The following is a 16,234-nucleotide window of genomic DNA, read 5'->3' on the forward strand; positions in this document are numbered from 1 at the left end:
CTCAAACTGAGATAATCAGAGCTGCTGGAACATGGGCCTGTGTGCCAGGATGGGGTCCGACTGCCAGCGCCGGGCAGGCTGGAAGCAGGCTCAGCAGTTAGGAACCCAGCTGGATGCCTTTCCACAGGGGTGATCCCAGGAGCCCTGTGTGGTGGCTGCGTATCGCAAAGGCATGCAGAACACAAACTAAGATATATCTGTGTTAGCACAGCGATAAAAAATGAATTTGTCTTATCACCTTGGAATAAACTTCGAGCACAAAGGACGGGAAGTGGATTTCACAGTGTGTGGCTATCCGTGCCCACGTAACACAACCCGTACCGGAGCTGGCAGGAGGTCGACTCGGTGGCTGTTTGCCCAAGCACTGAGGTCGGTTCTGCGCCCACTGCTCCAGTGCCAGCCACCACGTGCCACCTCCTTCTGTGCCACCCGCTGGCACCACACCGCCAGGACACGTCCCAGGCCATGAGCAAACGCACCTCACTTGGTGCCGTGCTCTGATCACCCCGCTCGGACACAGCTGCCAGCCTCAGCTGCCAGCGGGGCCAGGGAGGCACCCGAGAAGCAAAAGCCGAGTGAGAAGGGCGGTGCTTGGCAGCCCCCCCAGCAGCCACGGCACATGCAATTAGTCCTGCGCAGGACGGAGTGTCACCCCAGGCACACGTTTTGCCTTTCAGGGGACTCATTAGTCACACGCAGCTGTGGTCTCTGCCCCAGGAGCCTCAGTGGCCTGTGGCGTGACAGGTCCAGGAAGATCACCCAAATTGCAATCATGACTTGCAAAGACAGCCTTGCAGACTGAGCAGGGCCAGGCGAATGAGGGCAGAGCTCTCCATCCATAGCTGCTGCAGTGACACTCCAGATCCGAACACCTCCGGGCTGGATGGGAGCAGTCAGTTCTCCGCCTGCCTGCAGGACAAAACCATCAGAGTCCAGGGGCTGACAGCGGCGTCCACTTTTATGTGAGAAGATCTATAGATGACTTGCTATCTATATATCTGCAGATACCTCGATGTTTCTATATACCTGCAGGTTCTCGTGACACTATTTTTGTAACCATTCCCTCTTCAGCAGCCTTCAGAAAGACACGGCTTTGCTAAGAAGCTTTCAGAAGGCACCTTCCCACCAACCGTCCCAGGACCTGTGTCCTGGTGCCGAGGCCACGTTCCAGCCTCTGCGAGCAGAGCCGAGCGCTGGCGCTGACTCCTCGGCACGTTGCAGTGCCAACCAGCACGTCAGAAATCAGAGCCACTTGGTGGACAGGGAAACAGCAGCATGGGGCAACGAAGCAAATTGCCGAGGGCCAGGCAGAGGAGAGGATCAGCAGCAGAGAGGAGAAGGAGCAGGTGCACGGCGCGGGCTGGAGCCGAGACCCCGGGGCCGTGCCAGCCCCTGCCCGCTGCGGTCCCCGTGTGAGCGCGCTGCCTGCGCCCGGGGAAACGCAGCACAGCGTAGTCATCCCCACAACAGCAGCGAAATTACATGGAAATCATATTCTTGATAATTTGGGGTATTTTTTGCTATGAATGAAAGCTTTCTGAATAAACAAGTTTCAAGATTTCAGCATCAAATTAAATTAGATCAGATTAGCAGAGGAAATAAGTCTTTACAGTACGAGCACTTCCTTTGAATTTCACTGGCAAATCAGTGAACTAAATGCCATCGTTTATCATTAACATCATTAATAAAGCCAGATTCAGGATGCACGGCAAACAAACACCAGTAGTGTGCCCAAGGCTTCCAGAGCCACCAGCACCCCCAGCCCTCGCGCCAGCCCTAGCCCCCTGCGCAGGACACACTCCCACCCTGCAGTCATTTTGCAGTCCCATCCCGCAGCCCAGGGGGGACCCGGGAGATTTGTGGGTGCTTGGTGCTGGGGGGATTGCACCATGGGGAGCGCAGCCAGCCCCAGCAGCGCTCCCCACTCCTCTGCACCCCAAGGATCCCAGTAACTCAGTTACTATCTCCATCTGACACTTTGTTTGATGTGAGCGGGTGAAAAGACGTAATTTGTGGAGTTAAAACACGGGTATTATCTCGATGACACATCCCCACAACAGGGAGTGCGCTCGAGTCAATCATGTTCAGAAACTGGTTTCTGTTGCTCTACGGCTTTCTCCTTCCCTCTTGCTCTGCATCAAAAAAAAAATAGAGAGAGAGAATACAATGTAGGTAGTAGCTAGAAAACTGCCATTTTCCTCGTTAAATGCTCTCACACTGCTCGACCTCATCAAACGGGAACAAGATGCCTGGAGGAGGCACGCCTGGAGCACTGGGGGCAGCCCCGGGCACATACGTGGCAGGAGCTGCCCTTTCCCAAAGGATGGAGCACGACCTGGGGACACCATTTCCCAGCCCGAGCACTGCCAGGGAGAGGAAAATGGACACAGACCCCTGGTTTGATCCTGGACTTGTTATCACCGCACCCCATTTCTCTTGCCTGGCAGCAAAGCTCCCTGTCCTCTTGCTTAACACGCAGGTGAGCAGGGAACCACTCAGCCGGTACAGCCACGCTCCCGTCGTGGAGCGCTGCGGAAGGGCTGAGGGACACCCCTCCTGCCCCCGAGCTCCCAGTCAGGCCGAGGCTGCTGGGCATTGTTAGCACATCACCATGAAGTACAACCCACGTCATCTCAGTGAAAAGAACATCGAGCTCAGCTTTCCAAATTGGAGAGAATTAACACCAAATTGCTTCTATGAGGCAGGAGCTGTCGTAGTCCTTGGTGTGTGACACTGGTAACATTTGAGAGGAATACGAGAGGACTGTGCTTGAAAGGAGTGACCTTTCAGTCTTCACAGAGGGTTCATAATACAACCCTAACCTATTCAAGTACCTGCCAAGCCTCTACATCTCTTCTAGGTAGGAGCCTGAGATGCCCCAACCTTTTACAACAGGCTTTAAAGATGTGAGGATCTCAAATATCGTATGGGCTCCGCTGGCTGTTGCCTGTTTGCTGACTGGGGGTAACTCTGCACATTATGAGCCCCGCAGGAAATAAAGCTCTGGAGATGGAGAGGGACATTTCTCGGCGTGGTGGCCGCAGGGCCAGGCCCCGTGGGCTGCCTGAGGCTGGGATCCCACTCAGCAGAGGGAAAAGCCGCAACCAGCAGGAGCAGTGCAGCAATTAACAAAATAATCCTCAGGAATAAGCCACAGCTGCATTCCCACACCCGGTGCTGCCCTAATCCTGCTCGGGATGCTGGGCACAGGGGGGCACCAGGCTCCCCAAAGCGCACCCACCCCAGCAGCCAAGCAGCAGTGGGGGCACGGCTGGGGGGACACAGCCGTGGGGACACCGGTGGCAGTGTGAGGAAGCAGCCGTGGGTGCAGCGTGCTGGGCGGGATGCTGAGCTCCTGCAGAACACCCTGTCCTTGTGCAAACCAGGACGCCTGGGAGCACACATCCGCAGCCAGATGGTGCCTTTATCGCTGCAGCCATTAAACATCCCTCCCCCCGTTACAACAATATTTGCTTTCAAAAGGCTGATACTCTTTCAATCCTTTTGATTGTCTGCAAACAGCTCCTATTTTGACAAGTTATAAATATAGCAGGAGGAAGGAGATACATAAACCAGCATGGTTTATTACTTCTGAAGCAGAGCTAAAAATAGACCCACGTGGGGTTGCTAAGTCCTCTGGGCAGATGTAATTGTGGATAATCTAGCTTTAAATATGTGAAGGTTGTTTTGATAGCAACAACAACATTTTAACATATGGGACTCGGCCGCACGCAGCAGCAGAGCACGCCACTGCGCCACGTCCAACGTCTCCTGCAAGCAGCGTTCACGTTGCAGAACCCCAGCTGACTGCCTCCGCGTTATAGCTTGGGTTTTTGCATTAATAAACCCCAAAATAAACCCAAACATACATGGCAAGCCACCGACAGGAAAGCATCTAACCAAACACCAAGCCGAGTCTCAGGAGCATCAGTGGAGCCGCGCTGGTTTCCCCACAGCCCTGCCCCTAACGTTTTATACAAATTCGGCTCACCAGATGGAACGGCTGAAAACCCCCGAGTCCGTACAGCTGACAGCACCTCTCTCTTCCTGGGAAAGGCTCTGTGGTCCCGAGCACACTCTGAAACGTGCTCGGAGGATTGGGAGGATTGCCTCGTGGGCGCAGGGCTGGGTGTCTCCGGGGGAGGCGGGCAGCGATAAACCACCCTTCCCCGAAGGGGTGCGCGGAGCCGCGTGCGCTGCACAGATAGGGAGCGGCGCTGGGGCCGGCTGGATTTGGTAAATCCGCTGCCAGCTCTGGGCCCGGCCCGGCCCAGCTGGCTCATGCCCCGCTGCCGCCTTCCCCGGGATGGCCCTGGGCTGAGCCCCTGTGGCTCGGCTGCACCCACGTGCGCGGGTCCCACACCACTGCTGGGCTCTGGCTGCCACAGGCGGCACCGCTCCGGCTGCCAAGCAGCGGCCCTGGGGCCAAGGGGCAGCTCCCCGCCTGCACACACGTTGGTTGCTCTTGCACATGGGGTTGGTGCCTCCAGCCCAGGGGCAGCTCCCGCAGCCTTGCCCCATCCTCACCGCAGGGGCGAGGAGGACAAGGGGAGCATCGACCTCCGCCAAGCTGTGCCTCACCAACACACCTCAGACCCATCTTAAATTGACTTTTCTTAAATTACGTGGTCCCTCAGCAAAAAGGCAGCTCTTGTGCCCATTAGGAGTCATTTCTGTCCATAAAGAAAATAGGATATCATTAAGGCTCCCATCTCCCGGGTTGTTTTTTCCCCTTTAGAAAATTGATGTGATTTTTGACAGCGGATCTGCTCTCAAACACGGTGCCAGACAACGTGCCCACGTCCTCCCCGTGCCCCGCGGCACCGTGTGCTGGGCTCTGGCCGGGGGTCCATGGGGCTGCCACACTGAGCTGCCCCGGTCTGCCCCGGAGCCAGAGCTGAGGGCAGACACCGCCTGCTCCAGCACAGGCCCAGCTCTGCCTTATCTGTAGGCACAAAAGAGAGATAGCAAAGGAACAAACACACACACAATCCAAATCTATTTCAGGCTAAGGACAGCCTGAGCAATCCCGAGCACTGCTGGTGCTCACTCAGTGCCTACCTAGGGCACCTCCTCACCACGCCACCCCGTGCTGTGCGTGGCGTGGGCTCGGCAGCAGCACCCAGCACCGCGGGGAGCTGCAGCACCCTGCCGTGGGACGGGGCCGTCCCTATCTCAGCCCCGCAGCCAGCGCTGCCGCGAGGGCAAAGCCCAGATTTCAGAGAAGCGGCGGGCGGCGGGGACGGGCCATTTCCAACAACGGCCCACACAGTACGGGACCTGCACCCACCCAGGCACGGCGCTGCCCTTTCCCTTTCCACAGCTCAGGGCACCCAAACTGGCCAGGAAAATGCAGCCGACACTAATTTCTTTGCATGAAAAGCAAATAAAGCAGCAGCAGTGAGAGTTGACTGATGATTCATTCGAGCCACCAGACGCTCTGTCCTACTTTCACCCCATTTTCACTGCTTTCTGCATTCCTCCCTCTAGATTTCCAACTCCCATCTTCGCTTCCTGGTGCCACACGAGCACTCCTCACCCCCAGAGGCAGGGCTGCGCGCAGATACAGCCTGGCAGCACTGGCCAGGACGGGCAGGACCCCCAGCAGGAGCCAGAGCAAAGCCCCCACCTGGCTTCTCTTCTCCTGGAGGCCAAGGAGCTGAAACCCAGCCGCCCTGTGCTAACAACCCAGGGCAGCCAGGACAGCGATGTGCAGCTGCTGGCTCCCGATGGGCAGAGATCCCCTGCATGAGGAGGGAGCCGGGTGGCCGAGCAGCAGCACCCACTGCCCGAGCTCGCTTTGCTTTTATTTTGCAGTCGGAATAAACAGCAGAGAAAAGCCAAATGCTCATGTGCCTGCAGCTGGCCACGCATGAGAGGAGGCACCAGGCACGGGCAAAGAGCCACGGCCTGGCCAAGCCTCACGGGCTGGTTCCTGTGGCTGTGCTCAGCCAGCACCGCAGCAGCCGCTGCATCTGGCGCTGCGTGCACCATGCACTGGGCAAGTAAAGAAGGCCAGGCAGCGCCTTCACACACGCCTATCTCCTGCCAGAATAAGAGGGCTGAATCACACTGCCTGGCTTTGGATACGAGCCCAAACCCGTTCAGAGCGGAGCTTTTTTTTTTTCTCTCTCTTCAAAGTTTTGGTGTTTTTTGGAAATCATTCTGATTCAGCGCAGGACCCTGACCCTAGCGCAGCCTCCCAGGAGCACAGGCAGAGCAGCTCCAGGGACGCGTTAAAGCAGGCGGTGACAGCCAGGATGCTCGGGGCGTGCTGCACCAGAGCCCCCCAGAGAGCTGCGGGCTGGGGCTGGACTCTGCGAGCACTTCACGTGCCGAGCCCTGAGGAAACGTGCGGGAGGGGAGCAGGGGAAGCAGAAAGCGCCCACCCCGGAGAACAGCCCCGTCCTTCTTCCACAATCCTGATTAGAACAAGATTCATCCCCCCCCCCCCCCCGTGCCCCCGCCCCCGGCCCGGCCCTGCCCGGCGCAGCGGGGCCCGGCGCCCCCTGGTGGCCGCTGCGGGCGGTGCCTTGGGACGGGTCCTGCCGCGGGGGGGGGGGGGGCGAGGCCGGGGCGAGCCCCGCGGGGTGGAGGGGGGAATCCCAGCGCTGCTGGAGGACACGGTTAAAACGCTCAAATCCACCCGCGGCCGCCACACCATGCACGGGCACCCGCCCCGGGGGGGCTGCCCCAGCGCCGCCAGCACGGCCCCCCCCCCGTGCTGCCCCCAGCCTGGGCACGGCCCCGGCCTGCAGAGCCCAGGGGAGCAGCACGGGGCTCGTCCAGTGCCTTGCACAAGCACTGACCCCGGCAGCTGCACAGCTCTTTGTACACGCAATTCGCACACCGGCCCCACGGGATCGGCTTTGCTCTTCCATTTCCGCACACAGCTTTAATAATTTCCCTAGCAGGCAGCCTGGTGAGGGGACCACCTCTGGAAGCTTCGGAAGATCGGCAGCTGCAAAAGCAAATGAGAACCAAAGCCTGCCTCTGTCTGCTGGAGCCGGCTGCTTTTCAGGCACTGCTGGTGGTGGTTATTTGCAGCGGAGCTGAGGCCCAGCTGGAACGCGCGTACTACGACAGGCAGGGTATAATTGTAAAGCATTCATTTGCATGCAATTACCCATCTTAAAGGCGGCAGTAAAATCAGAGGAATTTACTTGGACACAACCTGCTCTCCAGACCTTGTCCTCACAGGACCTAAGCACATACCTACAAGATTATTGCAATCATCAGTGCAGCTCCTGCCAAGAAACTAAATCATTGCCACATCTCCCCATTAACACAGCTCTGGCCCATCAAATATTAAAGAGCCTCAAGCTTGGACACAGCTCATTTTACGAAGGTCAGGGCAATCTCATCTCTCTGCACCTTCACGTTCTGCCACCATTCCCATTACCAGAGGAGCATCACATGCTCTTTCACATGAATTTTAGCCGTGCACGTGCTAACTTGCAGTGGTTGGTGTACAAGGCTCCTCTGTTCCACACAGACACGATTGCATCATTGTTTTTGCTTTATAAGGATAAAGCAAGAAGTGGTTCTTTGCCTGACGGTGTAACTTATTTTATAGATTTTTTAAAATATTTGCTGGTTTCTCTTTACATCCTACTGATGATACCAGAGAGAAACCAGTCAGAACCCAGAGGGCTGAGCAGGAACCAGCAGACGAAGGGTCTCTGAGTGAAGGACAGCCCCTGAGCAGCTCGTTGCTGCAGCCTTGGGAAGAGCTGATGCTCATCCCTGTCCCGCCGCAGCTCCCCACCCTGTGCCGGCCCCAGGGGAGCACCAGACAAGGAGCTCAGGACCCTGGGGCTGGGAGGCATCCACAGGAACCTGCCTGGCCCCCAGGAACCCTGCACTGAACCTGCACCTCGGGTGAGAGTGCAAATCAGCTGAGTAAGCTCACCTGGCCCAGGGCTGCTGCTGGATATGCAAAGTTCCTTTGATATGATTACTTTCTTGCCTGGGGTTACATTCAGGCTTCAGAAGTGGATTTCTCTGCAGTCTGGCTCTGCTCTCCCCTTCCTGGGAAGCACGACCCGCGCCATGGAGCCTGAGCGTGTCCTACAAGCTCTGCTGCCCCCGTACCCCGAGGGGCAGCGATGGCACCACAGGTCCGGGAGCTGCTGCCTGCCCTCTGCAGGTACCGCAGGTGGCACAAGAAGAAACAGCAGCAGTGAGCCGAGACAGGGAGGGCTTCTTCTGGGCTCAGTGCCCCTTTTGAGATTTACATGGAGTAGTTAAAGAGTAAAGGAAAAAAAAAAAAAACACACACAGAAAAAGGAGTGTGGTGGAATTGGCCTGTGCCAGCATCCCACATCCCACGCCTGCACATGTCAGATCCTGCTCCCAGTCTCCATTTCGCAGCCCCTTGGTGCTGGTGCCGCTGTTGGCAGCCCCAAGGCCCCAGCGCAGGCTCCCAGCAGTGCAGCCCTCCCCACGGACAGGCACCCCCAGCTGCACCCCGACACCCCCACAGCCCTCTCCTGCCTGCTGCCAGGGCCGCCCCCCTCCCGCACAGACTCCGCAGGCTTCCCGAGAGCAGCCCCTGGCCACGCACGGTGGGACTCTGAGCATCGGAGCTCCCTCCAGAGCAGCCCCTGGCTGGCCGCACAGCCGCAAACCCCGCGCTGCCCTTCCCCATCACGCCGAGCAGCCTCTGCAGAGCCGGGGCCCCGCTGCCAGGTTCGCTTTGCACGAGGCGGGGGCACGGCACTGAGCTGCCGGCCGGGAGGGCACAGCCAGCCGGGCACGGGGCACAGCAAGTCCCGCACTCACCACAGCTTCCTGGGCATTGCGGAGGCCGAGCAGCGAAGGCGGCAGCTCAGAGCCCCCCCGCTGCACAGGGATGCTCGGTCTTCTGCGGCGCGTTTGCTCGCCAGTTGTACCTGCAGGTACGTCCCAGCACCTCCTTCACCAGAATTAGGACAACCGAATCCCTGGCCGAGATGCCAGGGCTCAGTCTCTCCTCCTGCGATGCTCCCCCTCTGCAATGTCTACTCATGCTCTCCAGTTTCAAGTCCCTCAGACATATTCATGGTTGCCATAGGAACTAATGAAAACCAAATTAAAAAAAATAAAAAGGAGCAAGATAGAGGGAAGAACTGCTTTGAAGCTGCGGTGCCACCTGTGTGTGTGAGTTCATTATCACGACCAGCAGACGCCACAGGCAGCAGCAGCCCCACAGCCCCGCTCGGTTTCACCAGGTGCCGGCACCGCAGGGCCGCAGGGACACGCAGCCGCCCTGGTGCTCCCCACGGGGTCTCGCTGCCCCGGGAAGGCTGCCCAGGAGCTGGCAGTGACGGGACCACGGTGGGGACCCTGCAGCGCCCCACTGCACCGGGGTCCCCTCTGCAGCCAAAGGCTCTGGGCCACAACCAGCAGCCACTCGCTGTTCCGCCTCCGCCAGCCTGCCACCAGTCAATATTGATGTTTGCAGCACGCACGAGGCTTCTTGAAGTGCTCCTTGGCTTGTAGGAAGCAGCTTGTCTTTTTGTTAACAAGTTATAGAGCAGAGCAAATTGCCCACGCCTGGTATCCTAGCCAGAAGGCTGCAGTAATAAAAAGAGGGCGTTAGAAAACCAAAACTACTTTTTTTTATTATTTATTTTAAGGGCTTTTACGAATATCTAACGTGGCTCTGGCTGGGCCCCAATTACAGAAACATTTAATGATGCAATCTGTCCACAAAGCAGAAGCGCTGAGAGGCTGTGGAAAGCAGCAGCTGCAAGTGCCGGGGATGGAACAGCTCCAGGGGACGCTCAGCTGAGCAAACGCGGCTGGGGCTGGCCCCCGGCTGCTGGTGACAGGGCCCAGACCTGGGGACAGGAGCTCCCGCTCCACGGGAAGGCTCAGCGCTTGGAGGGGCACTGGTTTTCTGTATGTGACAGCACCGGGACCAGAAGGGAAAACCCAGCAGCCCAGGGCACGGCTCCTGGCCGCAAGCTCAGCCTTGCAGCAGGAGGCCGGGCTGGGCCAGGCTGTGGCTCCCTGCGCAGCCACAGGCGCCCCCCGCTCCCCAGGGGCCACAGCCCAGCCAGGCTCCAGCAGCATTTCATGAGCGTTTAAAATCATCTCTTGGCCCTGCCTTTGAAGTAAGCGTTTTCATTCCTCTCTTGTGCTCCGAGAGGCTTTGCAGACATGCAAAAATCAATTCCCCCATGGAAAATTCATCTCCCCACACCCCTGGGGGAGAAGCACAGCTCCCAGGTCCTCTCCCAGCCGACAGCAGGAGCTGATGCGGCCCCGGCCATAACTGGAGGCACCGGGAGGGGGGACACCGGGCAATGTCGCATTGCCGAGCGTGGAAAACAAAGCGAGTGCTCGAGCCTGCACAGCCCTGCGTTATGTCATAGCTGCATTTGGGGGCAGGTGACACACTTCAGCAGCAAAGATCTTTTGCTATCGCCAAAAACGCATTATGTAGGGAAAAAACATCAGCAGCTGCCCCAGATACCTGCTGTCCTCAGGCAGGAGCAGTGCCAGCGGGGAGCAGCCGGGGCTGAGCATCACTGAGCTCACTGCGAGCTGCTCAGGCACAGCTCCCAGCACAGCCCCAGCCCTGCAGCCCCCCAAAGCCTGGGTGCCCCCCAGCACCCCACACCTCGCACCTCTCCCAGGGATGGAGCCCAGCACCCGGTGCAGGCAGGAGCTGCGGTGCACACCATGGGCGCTGGCACCACAGTCTGAGCAGGTGGCGTTTGCCCCACACGTTTGGCAAAGAAGTTCAAACATATTTCTGCAGCAGCACTGCTGCACAGGCCCTGAAAAATAGATAAATTAATAAATAAATCAGGGCAGCGGTGTGCGTGGCACAGCTAAATCCTTCCCAGCACCATGGGAAAAAGAAAACTCACCAAGATGCCCCCCCACGCTCCTGAAAGCTGTAAACGTCGATTTAAACTTCTCATTAGTTCAGTGGAAACCTGAGCAATGAGCTTAGTAACAGCATTTCTGTTGTGCTATTTACAAAGGGCATTTTACAGGCTTATTCAAGCAGCAGGTCCCCGAAGGCTTTCTGTATACTTTTCCATTAATGAATAATTTGCACAAGTAATGATTATAAAGGGAAACTGCATGAGCAGTTACCCACACGTATTACCTTGAACTCGAGGGAGGCCTGGCCAGAATATTTCTGTATTAGCACACAGCGGCGGTAACAGCGCTGGGAGCCACAGGAGGGCTTGCAATGGAAAATCCCTGGCTCGGGCAGCAGGAGGGGGGCACAGCACGGGCAGGGCCCGGCACGAGAGGCATCCCTGGTGCCGCAGGAGGACGGCGTTTCCTTTAATGCCGAAACCTCCAGGAAAGCCACAGCTGCTCTGATAGAAGACGATTCCCTGGCAAAGCATCGAGTCACTGGGGTGCTCAGGGGCTGTCTGGGCGGAGCTGGCTCAGACCCTGCACCCCGAACACATTCCGTCTTCAAGCTCATGTTCTGGAACAAGCACGGCTTTCGCAGCCACGCTGCCCGCTGCCCTGACAGCAGCCGAGGGGACGGGCAGCAGCCCCCTGCAGTGACACCACGGGGTCAGCAGGGTGAGGGGCACCGCACACCCCATGTCCCACCAGGAGCTGCCCCCTCCCCAGACTGCGAGATCCAAATCCCAACCAGAGCAAACCCGGACCTTGCTGGCGACGCAGCCAGCAGCCTGCCCTGCTGGCTCCCATTCCCATCCCTCCAAGCCCAACGCCCTGTGAATTCTACCACACGTGCCATAAACCCGCTAAAAACACAGCGCTCACATCATCCTGTTCACCAGAACCGCTCGCTGCATGCATCACCATACACTAACGGAGCAGGGGCTGTGTGATGTGCACAGCAGCAGCCCCACGAGCAGGCAGGGAGGGCACAGACACTGCCCTCAGCCCCGCATGGCTCCGCTCTGCCTGGGCCGGTGCCGTGGGGTCGGGAACAGGCACAGCGCGGGGCTGGCACCCCGAGCCCCCCCTGCGGCACAGCCACCCCGAGCCTGCCCCGTGCATGGGGGTAGGTTTGGCTGGCTGCTTGGTTTTTAAGGGCAGAGCATCCTCCCTCTGCTCTAAGCCACGCTGGCCACCATGCATTTCACACGAGAGTGGTTGATAAGAGAAAAGCGCGGTACTCACTTCATCTTCAGGCTGGCGAGCATTGTCTTGTCGATCCTGGGGAGAGAGCAGAGCAGCGCGTTACTGTGGTGGCACAGAGACACGGGCTGTCCGGCCTTGGGACCCGTCCCCAGCTGTCCACGTCCACCTCAGGACCCAAGGAACAAAGCCCGTCCCCTTGCCTCCCCGGCCAGCTTGTTCCTGTACTTCCCCCTTAGCTCTACTCAAGGTCTGGCTCTCCCATCGCGCTCCCAGATTCATTTACCCACACCCAAGCTCTCCCCACAGCCTCCCAGAAAGCACGGATTTCATGAAGACAGACCTGGGACAACGCAGGTGCACCCGAACATCGCCCCCGACCCCGCAGCTCAGCCCTGCAGCCTGACAAGCAGCACGGTCCCTGGGGCGAGGACTCCAGGTGCAGCAGGGCACACGGCCTTTAGAGCTGCCTGGGCTGCCCCGCTGCACGAGCACAGGTCCGGCCCCGGCCCCGCACCTCGTGCCCAGGTGCCCGCACTGGCTGCGAGCGCCCGCAGCCGCCCCGAGCCTGGAGCTGGAGCAGCGCGGGGCAGCCCCGGCGGGATCCTGAGCCGCATCGCCTCTGTATTTAGCACTGGTAATAAGCGCCTGTCTCCACAGAATTATTATGGTTAAAAACCATATTCATATTAATTAATGCAAATCATAGTAATGTCTCAAAATGCAAAATTGTGTCTTTTGGCAGTAACTGCGAATTCTGTGTTGTCTGCTACATGGCGCACCAAAAAAACACAAACCAAACCGACCCAACCCAACAGAACACTGCTGGTTTCTGCCTTGTGATCACAGAAAATGCTGTGAGGCCGCAGAAATGCGTTTTCCCCTCCACCAGCAGCCCTACCTCCCCCTGCTCCCGGGCTGGGCGGGTGGCACAGTGGGGCCAGGTCCCCTGCACCCTGCCGGGGCTGGGCTGTGCCGGCACCAGGGGTCCCGCCTGGCACGTCCCCACTGCCCGTGGGCAGAGCCACAGCTCCCCGTGCCTCCTGGCCCCTGCCCTGCTCCGTCCGCTGCAGGGGCAGAGCCCCGAACCTGCGGGGGCTCCCCTGTGGCTGAGGAGCACCGGGTGAGCCCGGAGGCAGCGGGTCAGCAGGAGGCTCCCCACCTGCAGCACACACTGAAGCTGTCGCCCCTGCCATCCTTGCAGGCCCCCACCGACATCTGCCCGTGCTCACAGCTTGCAGAGACCTGGCACACTGCCGCCCGTACACACAGACCCAGGTCGGCTGCTCCTAGTGCTTAATATTTAACCAGCCTGCCTGCAGACCTCGTCGGACATTAGGTGGGGTTGAGCACCGAGCACGCTGCTGTGAGGTCTCTGCTGCTGAGCTCTGTAACGGGGCCAGCGAGCTGGGGGACGGGGGAGCGGGGCTGTGCCCGGCGGTTTGGGTTCCGTCAGGAAGGAAGCATGAGAAGAAAAATCAGTTGCTGTTATTTTGCCTCATGGAGAGAGGAGAAAAAAAAAAAAAAAAGAAAAAAAAAAAAGAAGAAGAAAAAATACAAGAAAGAAAACCCTCAGCTGGGGAAACCGCAGTTGCGAGATGACTAAACTGAGCGAGCAGCGTGGTCAGGCCCTTCGCAGCGCTCCCCTCCCGAGGTGGGGCGATGTGAAACAGCGCACACCCCCGGCTCTCCTCCCCACAGCACAGGGCTCGGGGTGCCTCTGTCCCCCCGGGACCCAGGAGCAGAGCTCAGGAGGACGGAGCCGCCGACGCAGCTGGGCCTTCCCACAGAGGGGCTGAGGCTGTGTGGCGGTGGGGCGCAGAGCCCGGCAGCAGCCCCCCCCCGAGGCTCTGCACTCCCCGGCAGCAGCCCCAGCCAGCGGCTTGGCACCTGGTGGGGTGACACCGCCCGCGGCACCGCGCCCCTGGGTGCCCAGCGCCACCCCCGCACCGCGCTCAGCCCCGGCCACCCCGGGACGGGCACGCCGCTCCCGAGGCCCCGTGGGAACGGATGCAGCCGGCAGAGAGAAAAATAACAACAACTCACACACAGCTCGGGGCTGGAAATAGCAACTGCAGCCCATAGAAAGAGGTGCCTGGGTGTGCCCGGCCACCTCTCGTGCTTATTCACCAGGTTTCCACAGGAAGGGCGTGTCGGCCGCAAACCCGAAATGACTGTGAGGAGATGAAGAGATGCAGGTACACGGCTGTGGCAGGCTGCTGCCTCGCTGTAGGCCTGCAGAGGGGCCGCGGGATGGTGCGGAGCTGGGGGACGCTGCAAGGAGAGGCTGCCCCAGGCACACAGCAGCCCCCTGCCACGCAGGCAGCGGCACGGCACGCGCTGCGAGCTGGCCAGCTCCCGGCACCGCACGGGCACTCTGCAGGGAACACAACTGCGAGGGGCATCTTCCCGAGGGGACCCCGGGAATTCGTTTGCCCACCTCACCTGGGACCTTCCCAGCAGCACATGGGAATAGGGCTTCGCAGAACCCGATCCTGACATATTTTAAGGCAGCACCCTGCTTCCCCCAGCAGCCAGCACTCCACACTCCAACGGCAGCAGCGCCGCGTAGCAGCCAGCAGATGACACTTTTCCTGTGTTACTCTGGTTAGCTCTTATCTCTTCCCTGCAACTGCCAAAGCAGAGAAGGAGAACAAATAAGCGAAGCCTGGATTACTCCAAACACCCTGCAAAGGTGAAGCTAAGGGCTCCAGCCTGCATTTGTGCCACTTGATCACAGCTGAGGAAGTGGTCAGCAAACGGCAGCTCGAGGGATGAGCCCAGCGTGGTCAGGGCTCCAGAGCCAGCGCTCCAAAAGGTGGTGGCGATGGGCCAGGCATCCCAGCAGCTGCCGTTTCTTTGCACCACAAAACGAGCCCAAGTTTCACAAAACTGATTTACAAACAAGTTACTTGGAGTGCTTTCTTCCAATCAAAGAAAAAATCCAGCAAAATGCTGGACTTAAGGCACACACATGGCCAGAAGACTTTGCCGACACTTGACGATCCTGCTGCCGTCCCCCATCTCAGTTACTCAGCATTTCCCCCACAACGTTTCATGCAGCTCAGCTCAAAAGCCACCGGCCCCAGCGCTCCTCCCAAAACCGCCGGTGCCTATCAGGCTGCCCAGCCCTGGAGCCAGCCGCAGCGGGCAGCCACCAAACGCAGCCTGCAGAGCCGCCGGGCACAGCAAGGGAGAACGTCCTCCTGCCCGACCACCAACGGCTAAACAACCCCCACGCTGTCGGTGCATCCTTCAGTTCCTAACCACGCGGCACAAACTTGGAACAGGCATAAAATATTTTAGGAAAAGTGAAGGAAGGGCAGAGGAAGAACAGTGCCATTTTCTTAAAATCTTTCCCTATAGATCAATACATCTCTGAGAAAAAGGGACACAAAAACCAAACAGCCCGGCTGAGCTCAGGGTGCAAGTGGCCACCGCAGTGCTCTGTGCAAGGACAGAAGGTGCAGGGATGACCCGGGGAGGCACCGACGGCCCCGGCACCTCCCGTACGTCAGGTGGGAGCTCCATGGGCTGCAAGGTGCCGGAGGTGGCTGCAGGCACCGCTGCCCAGGCAGGACAGGGCAGGCAGCGCATCCCATGCAGCAGGGCAGGAGGAGAGGGGAGAGCCCCGCGGTGCCCTTGCGGGTGCCGTGCCCACTAGTGCTCACCCACCACGAGCCCCACGGGCGCTTCCCCGGGCACCGCAGCACCCTCCCCTTGGTGCCGCGCTGGGCTCCCTGAGGGCACCAGGAGAAGCGCGTCCTGCCCAGCGTTGGTGCTGTGCCGGCAGGGCCCCGCGGTGCTTCCTCACCGGAATGGCCCCAGAGAAGCCAAAGAGGGAAGAAAAGCCGCGAGCGAGCAGGGTGCTGAAGCGAAAGCCACCCACCAGCCATAGCCGCCGAAGGAGACGCTGCGCTTTCTGTGGAACATGGTGGCTGCTGGGCACCGCCGGGTGCCGCGGGCAGGGGCACGCAGCAGGGCCGGCAGCACGGCCGCACGGCACGGCCACCGCGGCGCTTCCTGGCAGCGCCTGCTGCGCCGGGGCGGGGGACCCCGACGCCTCCAGGTCAGCCGCCTCGCAGAGGCGCATGCACACACACACACCAGAAAAAGTCATTTCCTTTTTTTTTTTTTTTTGTTTTTGTTTTTGGCCTCAGGC

General features: G+C 59.2%; 1 protein-coding gene and 1 long non-coding RNA gene across 23 annotated transcripts in view; both read right to left on the reverse strand.

Annotated features, from left to right (window-relative positions):
- The window catches only part of RAP1GAP2 (RAP1 GTPase activating protein 2), a 73,740-nt gene that overhangs the window by 44,351 nt on the left and 13,155 nt on the right, over nucleotides 1-16,234 (reverse strand). For 8 of the 22 annotated variants that reach the window (XM_068655840.1, XM_068655842.1, XM_068655841.1 and 5 more), the window contains one exon: nucleotides 12,115-12,150. The exons of 2 other annotated variants lie outside the window; for them this stretch is intronic. In XM_068655840.1, coding sequence (XP_068511941.1) covers nucleotides 12,115-12,150 — 36 coding nt within the window. Of the gene's footprint in view, nucleotides 1-3,991; nucleotides 4,489-12,114; nucleotides 12,151-13,234; nucleotides 13,306-14,517; nucleotides 14,705-15,961; nucleotides 16,181-16,234 lie in introns of those variants that run through there. 12 more of the 22 variants (XM_068655839.1, XM_068655838.1, XM_068655837.1 and 9 more) reach the window with 6 other exon arrangements.
- Nucleotides 9,595-12,108, reverse strand: LOC137842136 (uncharacterized). The gene is made up of 2 exons (XR_011088926.1): nucleotides 10,863-12,108; nucleotides 9,595-10,769 (listed from the first exon to the last, which is right to left on the reverse strand). It is a non-coding gene; the product is annotated as an uncharacterized lncRNA (long non-coding RNA).

The sequence above is a fragment of the Anas acuta genome, chromosome 19 (assembly GCF_963932015.1).
Source record: "Anas acuta chromosome 19, bAnaAcu1.1, whole genome shotgun sequence".
Classification (NCBI taxonomy): domain Eukaryota; kingdom Metazoa; phylum Chordata; class Aves; order Anseriformes; family Anatidae; genus Anas; species Anas acuta.